At 42.7% G+C, this 18,935-nt stretch overlaps 1 protein-coding gene across 2 annotated transcripts in view; it reads right to left on the bottom strand.

The window, feature by feature from the left end:
• RSPO1 (R-spondin 1) overlaps positions 1–18,935 on the bottom strand; it is a 206,654-nt gene that overhangs the window by 27,082 nt on the left and 160,637 nt on the right. For both annotated transcript variants that reach the window (XM_077481802.1, XM_077481803.1), the window contains exons 3-5: positions 17,307–17,498; positions 13,185–13,331; positions 1,197–1,385 (exon numbers count right to left, since the gene is read on the bottom strand). In XM_077481802.1, coding sequence (XP_077337928.1) covers positions 1,197–1,385; positions 13,185–13,331; positions 17,307–17,498 — 528 coding nt within the window. The remainder of the gene's footprint in view (positions 1–1,196; positions 1,386–13,184; positions 13,332–17,306; positions 17,499–18,935) is intronic.

Here is an 18,935-nt window from a genome sequence, read left to right as displayed (position 1 = left end):
GTATAATATCTGTGACAAGTGGTTTTCAAGCATCCTGGAAAATCTGATTGATCAGCATAGGATTCTGGATCAGAGACTTGTCTACTATGCATTGTGCAGCTTTTAAGACTGTTAAATTAAATTTGGTGTGTATCTGCCACAGGGTGGTCCTGGGGATACACTACAGAAAAATACACATGCCACGTCCCGATAATAGACTTTTTTTTTAAAACAAAAAAAAAGAAAAACACAGAAAACTCAACAAAAATTGTTGACCATACTGCACTTTTTAGGCATATATATATATATATATATATATATATATAAAGAGAAAAAGGAGGGGAGGGAAAAAGAATAATAATTTAATTTTTTTTTATTTTTCTAAAAAAAAAGAGAAACAACACACCAAATCTCAATATTTCTTATCCTGTCTAGTATGTTAGAGGTATATAAAAATCTGTATATATTCCTATACATATTCAATCATAGGAATTAGCATTAAGGAAAAATTGACACTTAATACAGAAACCACTTTGCATACACAGGATAACAATTGAAGAACAGATCAAAGATATTTTGACACTCTACATGTTTCACGTTCATCATAACGCTTCCTCAGGAGCTTAACATTTTTCTAAAAATAGATATGATATACTTTTTCTATTTTTAGAAAAATGTTAATATATATGTTAATATATGTTGAATATGTATAGGAATATATACAGATTTTGATATAACTCTAACATACTAGACAGAACAAGAAATATTGAGATTTGGTGTGTTTTTTCTCTTTTTAGAAAAATAAAAATTGTTTTAAATTATTATTCTTTTTCCCTCCCCTGCTTTCTCTCTCTCTCTCTCTCTCTCTCTCTCTCTCTCTCTCTCTCTCTCTCTCTCTCTCTCTCTCTCTCTATATATATATATATATATATATATATATATATATTATATATCTATGCCTAAAAAGTCCAGTATGGTCAACAATTTTTGTTGAGGTTTTTGTGTTTTTCTTTTTTTTCTTTTTAAAAAAAAGCTTTTCAAACTGTGCTAAACAGATTGAACTGCCTGTGGGTATTGCACAGTTTGTGACCAGCGTATCTTTGCAATTACACCTCCAAGTTCCATTTTAAACATGTGTCACCTAGGAAAAAACAACCAGGAGACCTATGAAGAAGAACTATTGTAAACTTTTGTTTTTAGTAAGATCGCATACAAACCTTTTGGGCAGGGGGTTTGGAGCACTGTGCATTTCCTCCTTTCTTTATTAACAGGGCAAAGGGATGCTTCCCCCAGCGGTGCTTTTAGAACTTTCCGACTTCTCACTTGCGTTCCTTTTTTTTTCCAGCACTGTTTTGCTGGACGAGAGCAATGACTCCAAGATCCCCACTCGCTCATTTCACATTGTTCTGAAATACAACAGAGGAAACCTAAAACCTCATAAAGACGCACACAGAAATTTTTGCTACATTTTTAAGCTGCCATTTTTCTTTGTATTGAGATCAAAGCAACAAAACAGTATGTCAGGGCCTAAGGTTAACATGGAACTTAAAGTGGTCCTATCAGTAATGTCACAAGTCTGCATGGATAAATTCCTGAAATGTGAAAATGTAGAGTTTAACAGTATAATGCTTAAAAAAACTTGTAGCCATAAGAACAGTCCTTGAACTTCAGTAAAGCGATCTTGCCTTGGTTGACATGCAGAATTCTACAGTAAAATGATCATCCTACAGCAGGCAGAAGGAATTATATCCTCAGCCTCCTTTCCTCCAGTCATCACTTGGCAAAGTTAAAGGTTGCAGCATGGGTATGATAGTGTAACCCCTTGTACACACAGTTGGACATTCCGGATTTTGTCTGACGGATTTTGTCCGAAACTGGTGTTGCATACACATGGTCGGACAAAGTTGTCGGAAAATCCGATCATTTGTAACGGGATGACTTTATTTAGTTACGATGTGGCACTTTGTCCAATCGGAATTCTCTACAAACAATCGGACAAAGTACGATCGGATCATGTTGTCAGAAAATTTTTATATCCAGCTCTCTGTTGGTTTGGACATTCCGACGGAAAAAGTCAGATGAAGCCCACACATGGTCGGATTATCCGATAACATGGTCCGATCTGACTTTTTCCGTCGGAATGTCCGACCGTGTGTACAAGGGCTAAGACCTTTGTTTACACAGAGCAGAGCATCTAGCTCCAGGATTTACATGCTTGTGACGTCCAGGGAAAGAAGTTTAATCCAGGCAGTAGATGCTAACCGTGACTGATAACAGTTTTGTTAGTGTAAAAGCTGTCTGCAAACAGCAATTTTAGATTTTCATCAGCTCCCACATGACTATCAAAAAATGCCCCTGTACCATAACAAAACAATAAGGGAAGTTGTTAAACATTTTTTCCATTTCAATTATATTTCAGAATGGCATATCTATAAACCCTGCATTATACACCACCACCAAAAAAATGTGTGAACCTTCTCTATCTGATATGGGGCACCTTTATAGTTATCAGTTTATTCTTTTTAATAATCTATCTTTTTTTTTTTTTTTTTTTTCAATCCAGAAAATAAATTATACATCTCTGAAACAAGATCAGGGATTCAGAAACCACACATTCACTAAAGGAACTTTACCCACTGTACAATTACAGTGTTAATACAGGAATACTGGCCTTTGATCCCTGTTATCTCAGACTGTGTAGGAGTTGAAATGGAATGAAGCTACACAATACTGCCCAGCAAAGCCAAGTTGTTTGTCATGGGCACATATTTTCTGTTCAGTTTGAACTGACTACTCATGCTGGTTCTGTCAGGTACTCAGAGCTAATGAGTTTCCCTTTTAAACTTTATTTTCCTAATTTACACGATTGCTAGCTGCATCCTGACAGCCCTCAAACTACTCAGTCAGAAGTGAGAGAAACACTGTAAATCAGGGGTGTCCAACCTGCAGCCCAAGACAACTATCAATGCGGCCCAACACAAAATCCTAAACTTACTTAAAAAAATTTATTTATTTTTTGGATTTCTTTTCTAAAATTGCATTTACACTTAGAGAACACATGCAGCCAGATAAAAAAAGTTGACAGTGTCTCTGTACTGGACTTTTATAAGCTAGGGAGCAGGAGGTCTTGGGAGGACCAAAGAGAGGGGCTTGGTTGGTATTTTGGGTCTAGGTTAGTGATGTAGCTGGGGGCAGAGTTGTGGACGACTTTGTAAGTTATTGTTAGAAGCTTGGTGGTGGCATTGGTTAAAAGGGGAGTATTCTAGAGATGTTGTGGAGGTTAAGGCAGCATTATTTGGACAGTAATTGGATGTGGGCCTGAAGGGACAGTTCAGAGTCTAGGGCTACCCCTAGTACCCTGGCATGTGGGGACGGACTGATAGTTGTGCCATTGATCTTGACAGAAAAATTACCGTAGTATTTGAGAAGGAATGGGGTCCAGCAGGCAGGAGGTTAGGTGGGCATTAGAAAAAAGTTTATTAACTTTGTCTGTAGTAGTTGAGTTAAACAAGAGATTTGATTGTACAGGGAGGACAAAGAGTGTAAAGTGAGGGAGATATCTGTATGAGTGGAGGAGATCTCGAGACAAATTGTCTCAAGTGATTAGCAATCTCCTGGGCATTGAGTAAGTTAGTGGGTGGAGGTAATGGCGGACAAAGTAGAGCATTAAAAGGTAGAAAAGAGTTGATGGGGACTGCGTGAGAGGGTGTTCAAGATTTTATTGAAAATAAGATCAGGTTTACAGTCAGAGAGGGTGTTAATGAGCATGATAAAGTAAGTCTGTTTGGCAGTGTGGAGAAAGGAATGATATTTTTCGAGGGCAGATTTATATTGGCTGAAATCTTGCTGTAACTTTGTCTTACGCCACAGATGCTCAAGAGCACGGCTCTGTTTTTTGAGGCTTTTGATAATGTCTGTCTGCCAGGGTTGTAGCGATCGGGGCCTGATTCAGTGTGTAGTGAGGGGGGCCAAGATATCCAGGGTGGATGACAGTGAACTGTTGTAGACAGAAGTGGCCAGGTTGGGGTAGCACAAAGATGAGATTTTGGCATAGAGACAATCTGTAGCAGAAAAAAGAAGAGAAGGGTTAAGATGATGAAGGTTTCTACGGGTAATTGTTTGGTAGTTGGAAGGCAAGGAGGAGAAGTACAATGAGAGACAATGAGAGAGTGAAACTAATAAGGTGGTGATCAGAAAGAGGAAAAGGAATGTTGGAGAGGTTGCGTGGAGTGCATAGGTAGGAGAATATGTAGTTGTTTCAGGTCAAAAGAGAAGGTTAGGTTCAGAAATTAAGAAGTGGCGGGAGTTTTAAGATTAACAGGGATGTTGAAGTCACCAAAAAATGATTGCTGGGATTTCAGAAGAGAGAAAGTAGGGTAGCCAGGCAGAGAAGTCGTCAAGGAAGCTTGATACTGGTCCAGGAGGCCGATAGATCACAGCAATTCTCACAACAATTCTCAATGAAACTGGAGAAAATAGACGAATACAGTGAGCTTTAAATGAGGAGAGGGACAGAGAGGGGGGTGGATGAAGAACTTGAAAAGTGTTTTGAGGGAATAGGAGGATTCCAACAGCACCTCAGATCTGGTATGGATATTAAGGGGAACCCTGCGCCTTTTTTTTTAAATGGTGAGGGGTCCCCCTCAAAATCCATACCAGATCTGATCTGGTATAGATTTTAAGGGGAACCCCGTGCCAATTGTTTTAAAAAAATGGAGTCCCACCAAAAATCCATACCAGACCCTTGTCCGAGCACGCAACCTGGCAGGCAGCAGGAAAAGAGGGGTGGATGAGAGAGTGCCCTCCCTCATGAACCGTACCAGGCCACATGCCTTCAACATGGGGAGGGTGCTTTGGGGTAGCCCCCAAAGCATATTTTTCCCATGTCCCCATGCTTATTGGAATCTGGAAGCCCCCTTTAACAAGGGGACCCCCAGATCCCACCCCCCTGTTAGAAATGGTAATGGGTACATTGTACGCGAACCATTTCACAAAAAAAGTGTCACATTTTTTTAAAAACCACAAGACACACTTTGGGACAAGTCCTTTATTAAAAAATAAAAAAATAAAAATGTCCCACAAAGTCCATTTATTTTCTTCTCTCGCTCCGCTGACGGAACAAAAAAAAAAACCCTGCACATCGTCACCAATCTGCCTCCATGGAATGCACCCGCCCTAATGACTTTCCTCTCAGGTGACAGTTCTTTTATAACTGAGGGCGGGGCCACACTGTGATGTACCCGGCTGACCCCGACTCCCTCTGATGCATGGGGACTTGCATGGCCCCGCCCTCAGTTATAAAAGGACTGTCACCTGAGAGGATAGTCATTATGGCGGGTGCCTCCCATGGAGGCAAATCGGTGGCAGTGTGCGGGTTTTTTTTTAGTCTGTTGGTGAATGATGAATGGACTTCGTGGGACATTTTTATTTTTTAATAAAGGACTTGTCCCAAAGTGTGTCTTATGTTTTTTTTTTTACATTTTACACTTTTTTTTGTGAAATGGTACGGGTACAATGTTCAAACGGGTTCAAACAGGGGGGGGGGCAGGATCTGGGGGTCCCCTTGTTAAAGGTGCCATCTAGGTGCCAGCAGCCTGAGAGCGATTGTCACTGGGCTAATAAAAAAATGTAGCCTTTAACCGCCACCACTGACGTTTGTGAAGTGTCAAAACTTCCATCAATTTAGCAATACCAATTATGATTTTAGAATAGGCGTCTGCAACACACACTGCCACCACAGACAGGTCTGCTTAGAGGCCTTATTCTACAACAGTAGCGCACTTCAAGAGGCAGGTTCGTTTATAGCTTGCATTAAGAGCTTTGGAGACAAGGTTACGTCTTCAGTTTTCGGCAGCACCTATATTTGTGAGCAACTATTTTCAAGGATAAAGCACATGAAGGGCAAAATTAGAACCAAAATATCTGATGAGCACATTGAGAATTCATTGAGAATTGCTACCACATCTATTGAACCAGATATTGATGTTTTAGTTTCGTAAAAACAGTGTCAGATATCTCACTAGTTTTATGTTGCCCACTTTTACTTTTATAATAAAAATTCTGACAAACAAAAATGAAGTTTTATTGCTCAGATAGGTACAGCATCTATATCAGTGAGTGTTGACTTGTGATCTGCCTGACTTTTTCTGCTCATCAGCTATCCTTATTGTTAGTGTATTTTATGTGTGGCCCAAAACAATTCTTCTTCTTCCAATGTGGCCCAGGAAAGTCAAAAGGTCGGACACCCTTGCTGTAAATCTTGGAGTAACACATTTGTTAGGAGAGAGCTTTACATTGTATCATGATACACCAGTGACGGTTTTTATTGCTTTAATTGAAAATGTACAAAAGGTATATTGGGACCCAGTTTATCTCAGTTTTAGGAGATAAATGTACCTACACACACAAAAAAATGTTCTTGCATTTGATTATTACGCAATCATGCATATGTGTGCATATGAAGCAGATAAGGGGGATCAGAGTAGTAATGACAAGCCCATCACACCTGGGATCAGTTTGAGCAGGATTCAGTGAACATGAATAAAGTTTGGGTGCTGAATCAGAACCACATTGAACTCAATGGGAGTTGAATTCCAAAAATAAGTTCTGGCCCTTTTCTGAGCTAATAGGCAGAGGATTGTCAAACAAAAGGCATGAGGGACTGGATACTGACATGAAGGATATGTAGCAAATAATATTTAAAAAGTCAGTCTGGAAGGATCAGTGGTTTTAGAAACATTAAAAATGAAAAACTCCATCAAATACCACGCCTGGGGGCTGCCTTGACGTTTCCTGTGAAGTGGTTCATCTCAGGCTTAGTAAGCCTAATGCTTGTCAGTCTTCACATACAATTTTACAGCTCTCACAGACATGACTTGTCTGTTCCCCAGGCTCTAGAGCACTTACTCTGAGTTCCAGGTGATCCTTAGCCTCAGTTCACAATATGAACTGCATATGAATCTCACTGGAACCCCACCACATTCCTGTGCAATTCACATGCAATTCAGAGCGGTTTGATGAAAGCCTATTAATTTCTGAATGTGTTGATAGGAGAATCAAGCAATTTTCTTTCTTTTAACCCATGATTGAAGGAAAGAAAATTTCTTAATGTATGGTCAGCTTTAGGCTTTAATGCTGGGTACACACATATACTGTATATACAGTATATATTGTAAGGGATCTTCCCGGGGTAGGGTGTGTTTGGACACAGTTCACAGCAGACTTGGAATTTGATAAAGCAGATCTTGGCGTTTATTCGTGGTACAAACAGTCCAGCAAACAAAATATACAGCAACACCGTGCTTTCTAAGTACAACAAAAATAAAAGTCCTAGCCCGGCTGGGCGCTTACTAACAGGTTCTGCTCACCTATCTGACACTTACAAACACAGCGTCTTTCGCCTGGATATCGCAGGGTGAGTTTTAGCTCCAGCAGTGGCTGTGCTTGCAGCTTCCTTCAACACACAGATTGTTCATTCCCTGGCTGAGAAGCAATCACCTGCAGACCCTACAGAGCCTTTAGCTTCCCAGGCTAATTAGGATCCAAGCTCACCTGATCCCAAACCCAGAACTGGATCGGGGGATGTGGAATGACAGGTCCCTCTACCAAACCTACCTGCCATTCCATATAAACCCAGGCCCGGCAAAATTAAATAACAACTCAGCAGCATATCGCTGCTGAGAAACTGATCCATCCTGGATTTACCATCTCACACTGTGTAGCAACCTAGGTGAGATGTACACCCCCTCGATCACTTCTCCAGTGACATGTCTACATATCCCCCCCCTCTTTTTCAGACCGGAGGGCTGAGCCTTTTGTCCCCACAGACAACTTACCCTTGACAATGCGTCAGCATTTGCCTGTAATTTCCCTGGCCTGTGTTCCACAGTGAAATTAAAGTTTTGTAGGGAGAGAAACCATCTAGTCACTCTTGCATTTCTCTCCTTGTTTAACTTCATCCATGTTAGGGGGGCATGGTCTGTCACCAACTTGAATTTCCTGCCTAGCAAGTAATACTTTAAAGATTCTAGGGCCCACTTCACTGCCAAACATTCTCGCTCCACAATGGCATAATTTTTCTCGGCCGGGGTTAGTTTTCTACTCAAGTACGTCACCGGATGCTCCTCACCATTCACTACTTGTGAGAGTACTGCACCTAAGCCTGTGCTAGAGGCATCTGTCTGGACCAGAAATTCTCGCCTGAAATCGGGGGTGACTAACACAGGTGGTTGGCACAAGGCAGACTTAAGGCTTTGGAAAGCCTCCTCGGCCTCTGGGGTCCACGTGACCATTGCTGTCTTTCCGCCCTTTGTCAAGTCAGTTAGCGGAGCAGCAACTGAGGCAAAGTTCGGCACAAATCTACGGTAATAACCCGTAATACCCAGGAAAGCTCTAACCTGTTTCCTTGTCAGGGGTCTAGGCCAATTCTGTATTGCCTCAATTTTATTTAGCTGTGGCCTAACCAATCCTCTTCCAACAATGTAGCCCAGATATTTGGCCTCTTCTAGGGCTAGAGCACACTTCTCGGCATTTATGGTCAACCCTGCATCACTTATGGCATCCAACACGGCCTGTACCTTACAGAGGTGACTTTCCCAATCAGGGCTAAAAATGACCACATCATCGAGGTAGGCGGCTGAGTAATCACGATGTGGTCGCAGAATCAAGTCCATCAACCTCTGGAAAGTTGCAGGCGCTCCATGTAACCCGAACGGCATCACTACATACTGGAATAGCCCATCAGGGGTGGAGAAAGCAGTTTTCTCTTTAGCCTCGTCAGAAAGTGGAATCTGCCAATAGCCCTTTGTGAGATCGAGGGTGGTTATGTACCTGGCGTTACCCAACTTCTCAATCAACTCATCTACCCTGGGCATAGGATACGCATCGAACTTGGAGATCTCATTCAACTTTCTGAAATCGTTACAGAACCTCCAAGTTCCATTGGGCTTTGGGATTAGCACAATTGGGCTGGACCATTCACTCTGTGACACCTCAATTACCCCCAGAGCAAGCATACGTTTTACCTCGGCAGATAGGGCTTCCCTACGTGCCTCGGGTATCCTATAGGGCTTAAGGTTTACTCTGCTTCTAGGCTCAGTTTCAATGTGATGATGGATGAGGTGTGTACGCCCTGGGAGGTCAGAGAACTTGTTTTTGTTTTTCTGTAGAAATTCCTGAGCCTCCTGTTTCTGTGACACTGATAGAGTATCACCTACCTTGACTGGAGGGATTGGTTGTGACAAATTATTAACAGTATTTGTCGCCCCCAAGGATTCCCTGTCTTTCCAGGGCTTGATCAAGTTTATGTGATAAACTTGGAAAGGCTTCCTTCTACCTGGTTGGTGCACCTTGTAGTTCACCTCACTGATCTTTTCAACAATTTCATAAGGACCTTGCCACTTCGCCAAGAATTTACTCTCAACAGTGGGGACTAGTATAAGGACCCTATCGCCTGGGTTGAATGTCCTGATTCTTGCGGACCGGTTGTAAATTCTACTTTGGGCCTCTTGAGCTCTCTGGAGGTGTTCCCTTACCAGGGGCATTACAGTGGCTATACGGTCCTGCATTTGTGCTACATGCTCAATAACACTCTTGTATGGGGTGGACTCATTCTCCCATGTCTCTTTTGCAATGTCTAGTAGACCCCTAGGGTAATGACCATAGACCAACTCGAATGGTGAGAACCCTGTGGACGCTTGGGGCACCTCCCTAATAGCAAACATGAGGTAGGGTAATAAATGATCCCAGTCACGACCATCTTTTGCCACCACTTTCTTCAACATATGTTTCAAAGTTTTATTAAATCTCTCCACCAATCCGTCCGTCTGGGGGTGGTACACAGAGGTACGGATGTGTGAGATTTTAAATAGTCTGCATAATTCCTTCATTACTTTCGACATAAATGGCGTACCTTGGTCAGTTAGGATTTCTTTGGGGATCCCAGTCCTAGAGAACATATAAAACAACTCACGTGCAATTGTTTTAGATGCAGTGTTTCTTAAGGGTACAGCCTCAGGATAGCGGGTCGCATAATCCAGGACTACCAAAATATACTGGTGTCCTCTAGCTGACTTTACAATGGGACCCACTAAATCCATGGCAATACGCTCAAAAGGCACCTCTATAATAGGGAGCGAAACCAAAGGACTGCGAAAATGTGACACTGGGGCACTAACCTGACATGTGGGGCACGACTCACAGTATTTTTTAATGTCATCATATATGGCCGGCCAAAAAAACCTCTGGAGAACCCTCTCTCGCGTTTTGTCAGTCCCCAAGTGTCCCCCAAGAACATGGTTATGTGCCATGTCAAGCACCTGACGCCGGTACGGCTTAGGTACCAGAAGCTGTTCCACAATCTCATCCTTAACCTTATTAACCCTATAGAAAAGATCATTAGTCACCGAAAAATGTGGAAATCTTTTTTCAGCATCTGGTTCCTGAGGTACCCCATTCATTACAGCAACCTGCTCTCTCGCATTTTTGAGAGTGGGGTCCTGTAATTGTGCAGCCCCAAAATTATCTCTAGACACCTCTAAGTCTAGTATATTTTGCTCAGTGGGAGGAGCCTCCTCCTCCCCAGCCAGGACCTGTAAAGGAAAACAATCATTTTCATCCTGCATACTTTTATCATTCACAGTGGACAAGGCAACCCCCTTAGAGGTATCCTCACTCCTTTTGGGGATTTTTCTTTTTTCCCAGAGAGCCCAGAATAATGGAAAATCGCGCCCCAATATTACATTATGCATGAGGTTTTTAACCACACCCACTTCATATTGTACGGTGCCTTGTTCAGTCCCGACTTTAGCCAGCACTATAGGGTACACTTTTGTATCACCATGTATGCACACAACACTCATATGCTTTTTAGACTCTAAGTCCCCAGTCACCAGGCTAGCATGCACCAAGGTTACAAGGCTTCCTGAGTCCATTAACGCTTTAACAGGAAAGTCATTGATTGTAATATCGCAGATTTGCGGTTCAGTCTCTAGTCCAGGAACTGCAGCACAAGATGGTTCCGCAAATAGCGACTGACGCCGGCTAGCGTCACATTCCATGGGTTCAGAGGTAAGAGGGCAATGGGCCGACACGTGTCCCGCCTCATGGCATCTCCAACACTGGATAGGGCCTGGTCTCTTTGGCAAGGAGTCCTTTTCAGAGCCCCTTAGCCACCCGGGACCATCAACAGTCTTTTGTCCCTGAGACACCACTTGAGCCCTTTTCCCCCCATCAGCACCCCTCCACACTCCCCCAATAGATGGAAGTCTCTTACCAGCTGACGGCACAGATCTGGCGCTCCGGGGAGGTGAAGATGCTGCAGGAACATCACGGAGGTAGTCCTCAGTCGCCTGGAACCTCTCCACAAGGTTGACAAGTTCGTTTGCATTCTTAGGATCACCTTGTCCCACCCAGCGTTGCAAGTCAGTAGGAAGGGCTCGGAGGTAGCGATCCATCACGACCTTCTCTAGGATTTGTGCAGGAGTAGAAGTGTCTGGCTCCAACCACTTTCTTGCCAAATGGATTAGGTCATACATCTGGGACCTCGCTGATTTGTCCAGACTGTAGCTCCAGTTGCGTACCCTCCGGGCACGGACTGCAGTAGTAACTCCTAGTCGGGCAAGCATCTCCTCTTTTAGCCGAGTATAGTCCTTAACCTCTTGCTCACTGAGGTCATAGTAGGCCTTTTGAGGTTCACCTGTTAAATAGGGCGCAATTACCTCTGCCCACTCAGCGGCTGGTAACTTCTCTCGCTCAGCCACGCGCTCAAATACTGTTAGATAGGCCTCAACATCGTCCTCAGCAGTCATCTTTTGCAGCGCTTTCTGCACAGTCCTTCTCCCAGAAAAAATCTCTGGAGCGGCTCCCATCACCACAGGCGCCTCTCGATTTGCTATCAGGTGCTCAATAAGTTGTTGTTGTGCAGCCATGGACTGTTCATGTCGTCTATTGGCCTCTATCTGAGCCTGCTGTTGTGCAGCCATGGACTGTTCATGTCGTTGCTGTTGTTGCAAACTCACTTGCATAAACTGCTTCAGCATCTCCTCCATGTTGCTGGACTGTTCCTGGAGTGTCATTGCAGCTTTCACCCAAGACATAAGCAGCTGTAGCCAAGTCTGTCCACACCGTTGCCCCTAGCAACCGACTTTGCCCGCATTCTCCACCAATTGTAAGGGATCTTCCCGGGGTAGGGTGTGTTTGGACACAGTTCACAGCAGACTTGGAATTTGATAAAGCAGATCTTGGCGTTTATTCGTGGTACAAACAGTCCAGCAAACAAAATATACAGCAACACCGTGCTTTCTAAGTACAACAAAAATAAAAGTCCTAGCCCGGCTGGGCGCTTACTAACAGGTTCTGCTCACCTATCTGACACTTACAAACACAGCGTCTTTCGCCTGGATATCGCAGGGTGAGTTTTAGCTCCAGCAGTGGCTGTGCTTGCAGCTTCCTTCAACACACAGATTGTTCATTCCCTGGCTGAGAAGCAATCACCTGCAGACCCTACAGAGCCTTTAGCTTCCCAGGCTAATTAGGATCCAAGCTCACCTGATCCCAAACCCAGAACTGGATCGGGGGATGTGGAATGACAGGTCCCTCTACCAAACCTACCTGCCATTCCATATAAACCCAGGCCCGGCAAAATTAAATAACAACTCAGCAGCATATCGCTGCTGAGAAACTGATCCATCCTGGATTTACCATCTCACACTGTGTAGCAACCTAGGTGAGATGTACACCCCCTCGATCACTTCTCCAGTGACATGTCTACAATATATATATATATATTCATCTGGTTTGACAGGAACTGGACAAATTTAGATCTGTGTAGTCTTTCCTGTTCAACAGAAGCTGATCAATAGACTGGCTTCTGTTGACCGATCCTGCTGGAAAACCAGCATTGGATTAGCTGCTGCAGCCAATGGCTGCAATGATGATCAGTGTAGTCTGACTGGTCTGGGGGAGGGGGGAGTCCTCGTTGTCAGAATACAATAGCGCAGCAGGGGAGATCCCTGCATCCACATCGCTTGTGTAGATGCTGGAATCTGAGTTTTTTTTTTGTTCAACCCACTGATTAAATGGAAGAAAAACAGTGTGTACCCAGCTCAGACAGTCCTGTTTTATATACAGATAATCCTATCCTAAGGTAATGAGATTTTTGTTAATTGTATGCACAATTCACAAGTTTTATAAAAGTTTACACTTACCGGAGCTGCATTCCATTGTACCATTTGCTGCAATAAATCCTTCTGGACAAGTGGAGTAACAAACTCCTTTATGTAAGTAGAAGCCATCATTACACTTTGTGCAAAAGTTCCTGCTGAAACAGTTCTCACAGTTTGTCACTCTACATTCTAAAGAATAAAAAAAACAAAAAATGTAAACCTCTATTTTAAAGTCGTCATGTATGCTATGCAATGACTTAGAATAAAATGTGACTGAGATTGCTTTATATAGTATTCTCTAAAAAAAAAAAAAAATTAAGTTTATGCAAGCCCAAGAACTAAAATGATTGCCAGTATATCAGTCCTTAAATGTGGTGGCTGCATTTGTTTTTAGTCTTTCTTAATTTTACTCAGTGATCCTGCCAGGAACATACTTTCTGCCCTATGGTGACAATACTCACTCGCAGTTCTGTATTTATGGAGGGACAACCTGGTCACCGTAGGCTGCATGTTCCAAATTTGTACTCTAGAACAACTCCCCCTCTTCCAGGGGCGGACTGACAACTCATGGGGCCCCCGGGCAATAGGAGATTATGGGGCCCCCAGGCAATCACACATTATGGGGCCACACAGTATACAAAAACACACACAGTATACAATCACACAGTATACACAGACATGTTTCTATTGACTGGGAAGGTACTAGAGAGGTGGGACAGCTATAATCTAAGGATTTCTAGATCAAAAGGATGTTGTTAAGGGACATTTCAGAGACAGATGTAAAAAACACAGATTTTTACATACTTTCCCTGGTTTTACTGAGGCTGGCAACCCTGATGGGGCCCCCTAGTGGCACGGGGCCCTCGGGCAGTGCCCGAGTGGCCCAATGGTCAGTCCGCCCCTGCCCTCTTCTCATCTCTATAAGATTTGGGGGGATTCTTTGGTTCACAGAGAATACAGCTGACAAAACTTCTTGCATTTCAGTGCAGCAGAAGCACAATAATTAAAGTGTTACTAAACATAAGACCCTGCATTCACTATATCTGCTTTTCCACAGTACAAAGAACATGGAAATGCAGTTATTTTAGTAAATATAAACTTCTAGATACCCTTTCTCATCAGCAGTATACACTATATCTGTCTTATGACTTCTATCAGTGTCTGGTTAAAGCTTGTAGGAGGGGTTTTTATTCTCCTCTTACTGTCCTATGAGGACCCCTGACCCTCTGTCTTGCCAGTGCTGATTGGCCCTGTTCTGATCACATGCACCCCCCCAAAAAAAACTCTCTAGCAATACACGCCAAACTGAGCATGTGCTAAGTGCCTCCAAGGCTCTGATATATTAGGAGATGGATTGGCAACAGTGGAAGAAGGAGAGGATTAAACAGCCTTTTTACACAATGTGCAGAATTAACCACTTAGGTTCCACAGTGAGTATTAAGCTGTGTACACACGATCAAACAATCCGGTGGAAAAGTCCGGCGGACTCAAGTCTGCCGGACAATCTCCCCGTGTGTGGGCTCCGGCGGACTTTTTTTACCCAGAAGTCCGGCAGGCTAAGAAAGTAGTTTTGCACCTAAATATGTCCTCCGGACTCGCATTTCAGTGGACAATACAGCCGTGTGTGTGCTAATCTGCCGTACTTTTGAAATGAACGGACTTTTCCCGCCCGGAGAAAAGTCTGTTCATTTTGAGCACGGCTCCAGGTAGCCGGGACCAGCGAAGGAGGCGTCGTTGGCCCCATCACCTGGTATGGAGTTAAAGGGGAAGCCCTACACCGAAAAAAAAGGCGGGGGGGGGGTCCCCCTCTAGGTCCATATCAGACCCTTATCCGAGCACGCTACCCGGCCGTTCAGGAAAGGGGGTGGGGATGAGCGAGGATGCTGGGACTGTGACATCATAATGGGTAGGGACATCATCCGGCGATGTCCCTATATAAGTCGCCGCACGCTGCATGCCTGTCATTGTGACCAGAGATAGCGACAAGGCAACAGCTCAAGAAGAGAAGAAGAGAAGGCGGCGACAGCGGCATCGGCGATAGAAGACCGGGCCACCTCTTGTAAAAGAGCTAGAAGAAGGCGCGGAGGCCCGGCAAGAAGAACTGAAGAGGGGGACAAGACCCCCGAAGTCAGAAGAAGATCCCCTGGCGGCAACGAAGAAGAAAGCCGGGCTCCTCCGCTAGTAAAAGAGCTAGCAGAAGATAGCGGAGGAGTCCGGCGAGAAGACCCCCCAAGACGGAAGACCCCCAGAGCAGTGCAATAAATTATTTTTAAACCTTGTGTTTTGTGTTTTTTTTACGTTTTTTTCACAGGTGAATGGGTAGGGGTACATTGTACCCCATACTCATTTACATAGGGTGGGGGGCCGGTAAGCCCCCCGCCCGCAGACCCCGACAACCAATGCCCAGGGTTGTCGGGATAAGGCCCTTGTCCTCATCAACATGGGGACAAGGTGCTTTGGGGTGGGGGGCCACGCGGCCCCCCCTCCCCCAAAGCACCCCCCCATGTTGAGGGCACACAGCCTGGTACGTCGCAGGAGGGGGGTGCGCTCGCTGGTCCCCACCCCCTTTCCTGACCGGCCGGGCTGCGTGCTCGGATAAGGGTCTGATATGGACATGGGGGGACCCCCAAGCCATTTTTTCCCCTTTAACTCCATACCAGGTGATGGGGCCAGTGACGATACCTTCGCTGGTCCCAGCTACCTGGAGCCGCGTTCAAAATGAACGTACTTTCCTCCATGTGTGTGGGCAAGTCCGTTCATTTCAAAAGTACGGCGGAAAAGCACATAGTCCGCCGTAAAAGTACCGTTTGTGGGCAGGTAGCTCGTTCGGAAAGTCCGACGGATAGTCTGATATGTGTGTACACCATGCTTTACTGCATATACAGTCATTTTTTTTATTTTTTGGGGGTTTTGCACTTATCGTATGCTTTTCACTAGTATACAGAATTTAACATTTAACAAAGGGTAATATGCTAAAATATGGATACTATCGGCAGTGCAATTTTCTTTACAGTATTGCAGATGTGTATTGATGCTGTGTTAGTTTTTACTTATTTGAAATGATAAGCCTAATGACAGTGTGTGTTTGAGATGCACATTTTGTCTAAAACATGTTGGTGCTAAAAAGTGTACTTTATCCTTTTCAGTGCTGCAATGATAAGATTGTTCAGATGGTGTCATGCAGACAGCACTGATTACTCTAATACACAGTAGAGCTGCACAATTCTGGACAAAATGAGAATCACAATTTTTTTTGCTTAGAATAAAGATCAAGATTCTCTCATGACTCTCAGCGTAATATCATATTTTATATTATTCAAACAAATTGGGCTAACTTTACTGTTTTCGTTTTTTTTAATTAGTTGAAGTGTAAATTTTCACAAAAAATTGCTTTTGTAAAACTGCTCAAATACAGTGTGACATAAAATATTGCAATGACTGTCATTTTATTCTCTAGGGTCGCTTCTAAATGGGTGCACCCCTCAGATTTTTGTAAATAATTTGACAATACTGAAGAAATTACACTTGGTACAATGTTAAATAGTGTACAGCTTGTACAGCAGTGTAAATTTCCTGCCCTCTCAAAATAACTCAACACACAGCTATTAATGTCTAAACCTCTGGCAACAAAAGTGAGTAAACCCCTAAGTGAAAATGTCCAAATTTGAAAAGATAGAATAAAATATTTACAAAAATGGGAGGGGTGTACTCACTTTTGTGAGATACTGTATATATATATATATATATATATATATATATATATATATATATATATATATATATATATATAGGGGTTCTTTTTCTAGCAACAAATACGGATTTTAGCTTGCAAGCAATAATAGTCAGAAAAACGCTTAGTCTTTAAGTGGTTAAACTGCCCTCATTTGCAGACCGAAGGTCATCCCTTTGATCTAAAAGAACCAAATGATACAATGTTCCCTTTTATTTCAGCGCTGAGCAATGTTGTGATAAACTTTGCCGGATGCCTTTTTTTTTTGACAGCTCTGAGCAGAGAATGGCTCTGCGCTTACCTGAATCAAGGAAATGCCGGATTAAAATGGTGAGGGGGGTTGAATTGAGATCACGATTTTTTAATGATTAATCGTGCAGCTCTAATATACAGTAAAATTTTGTAGAACATATATAACATGTTGGTAGACTTACTTGTACACTTGTTTATCTCGCGACTACGATCACCATAAAATCCTGGGGGACAGGATTGCAAGCAGACTCCAATTTGTCGAATATCATTTCTTTCCAAAAGTATAAAAAGCCTTGGTAAGCACTTAATACATCCGTTCACCTCTGAACATGCTTCACAACCTTTGCCACAGCCTAGGCTCACCTCTGTACTTCCTGTAAATAAACAACATTTGGAAAATGTATTTAATAATAAATAATTTGTCCATTTAAGGAAATACTGCAAATGAAAGCATAAAGTTATTGGGTGTATTCAGTAAATCAGAGTCATCCACCAAATATGTTGCTGTTTATTTGACTCATTTTGGGCACCTTGAACTGTCTACCACTACAGATCTTCTGCAGTTTTTATGCACAAATATCTAATGTTTGGTATACACATGTTCATATGTTGGTTCAATAGTTTAATTGTTGGTATATCGATTGTAACTGAAAATGTTATAGATAAGAATAAAATACGGTAATATTTTCATCAAAGAACAATCTATTCTGGTGGATCCTGATGGAAATTCTAATTACATTCACTAAATAATAATTGTCTGTGTTGCATGAAGTGTTCATTTTCAAGGAACATTCAAAACAACCATATTTATAACATTTTAATTTATCGTAACATGTACTGTATAGGCAGCATAAGGGAGGCTAAAGGTAAAAATAAAATCTAAAAATAGAGGTTTCATTATATGTTCAGCTTGAATTGACCAATTGACACCTTTACTTTATTAACACTTTGTTGGTATTTAGCAACACTCCCTCAAAGTGCACTTAATTAACATTACTAACAACAAATAGCAGAGGCCAGCTTCTAAACCAAATTAGATGCTAGTTTTGTAACACATAATAACACACACCTATAATATTCTTATATAAATCGACATGAGCTTGATCCTAATCCAGCCTGTTCACTGTTCATGGAATAGGCAAAGCGGCTGTCCATAATTGTTCAGTTCCCCCGACCGAACCTCTGGCTGATGTTTGTAAACAAACGTTATCCAGAAGCCTATATTTGGTCAGGAATACCACATGGGTCCTTTCCTGGCTTGTTTATATATAGAAATTGTCAAGGATCTGTTATTTGCATTGGTGAGTAGCAGCAGAGTGCGACTGTTGTTCAGTGGGTCATTGTGGTGGTGGGTCAACATCGTCAAACGGTGCTCCTTAAAATTGATGAGGATCTACAGTGCCTTGAAAAAGTATTCCCACCCCTTGAAATTTTCCATATTTTGTCATGTTACAACCAAAAATGTAAATGTATTTTATTGGTATTTTATGTGGTAGACCAACACAACGTAATTGTGAAGTGGAAGGAAAACGATAAATGGTTTTCACAATTTGTTACGAATAAATATCTGAAAAGTGAGGCATGCATGTGTAAGTCAATACTTTGTAGAACGACCTTTCGCTGTAATTACAGCTGCAAGTATTTTTGGGATGTCCATACCAGCTTTGCACATCTAGAAATTGACATTTTTGCCCATTCTTCTTTGCAAAATAGCTCAGGCTCTGTCAGATTGGATGGAGAGCATCTGTGAACAGCAATTTTCAAGTCTTGCTACAGATTCGCAATTGGATTTAGGTCCATTCTAACACATG

This window comes from Lithobates pipiens, unplaced genomic scaffold (assembly GCF_037356315.1).
Source record: "Lithobates pipiens isolate NorthernLeopardFrog02 unplaced genomic scaffold, aLitPip1_a1.2 Scaffold_16, whole genome shotgun sequence".
In the NCBI taxonomy this organism is placed as follows: Eukaryota; Metazoa; Chordata; class Amphibia; order Anura; family Ranidae; genus Lithobates; species Lithobates pipiens.
The sequence above is the reverse complement of the archived record's forward strand: the minus strand, read 5'-3'. Positions and strand labels throughout refer to the sequence as shown.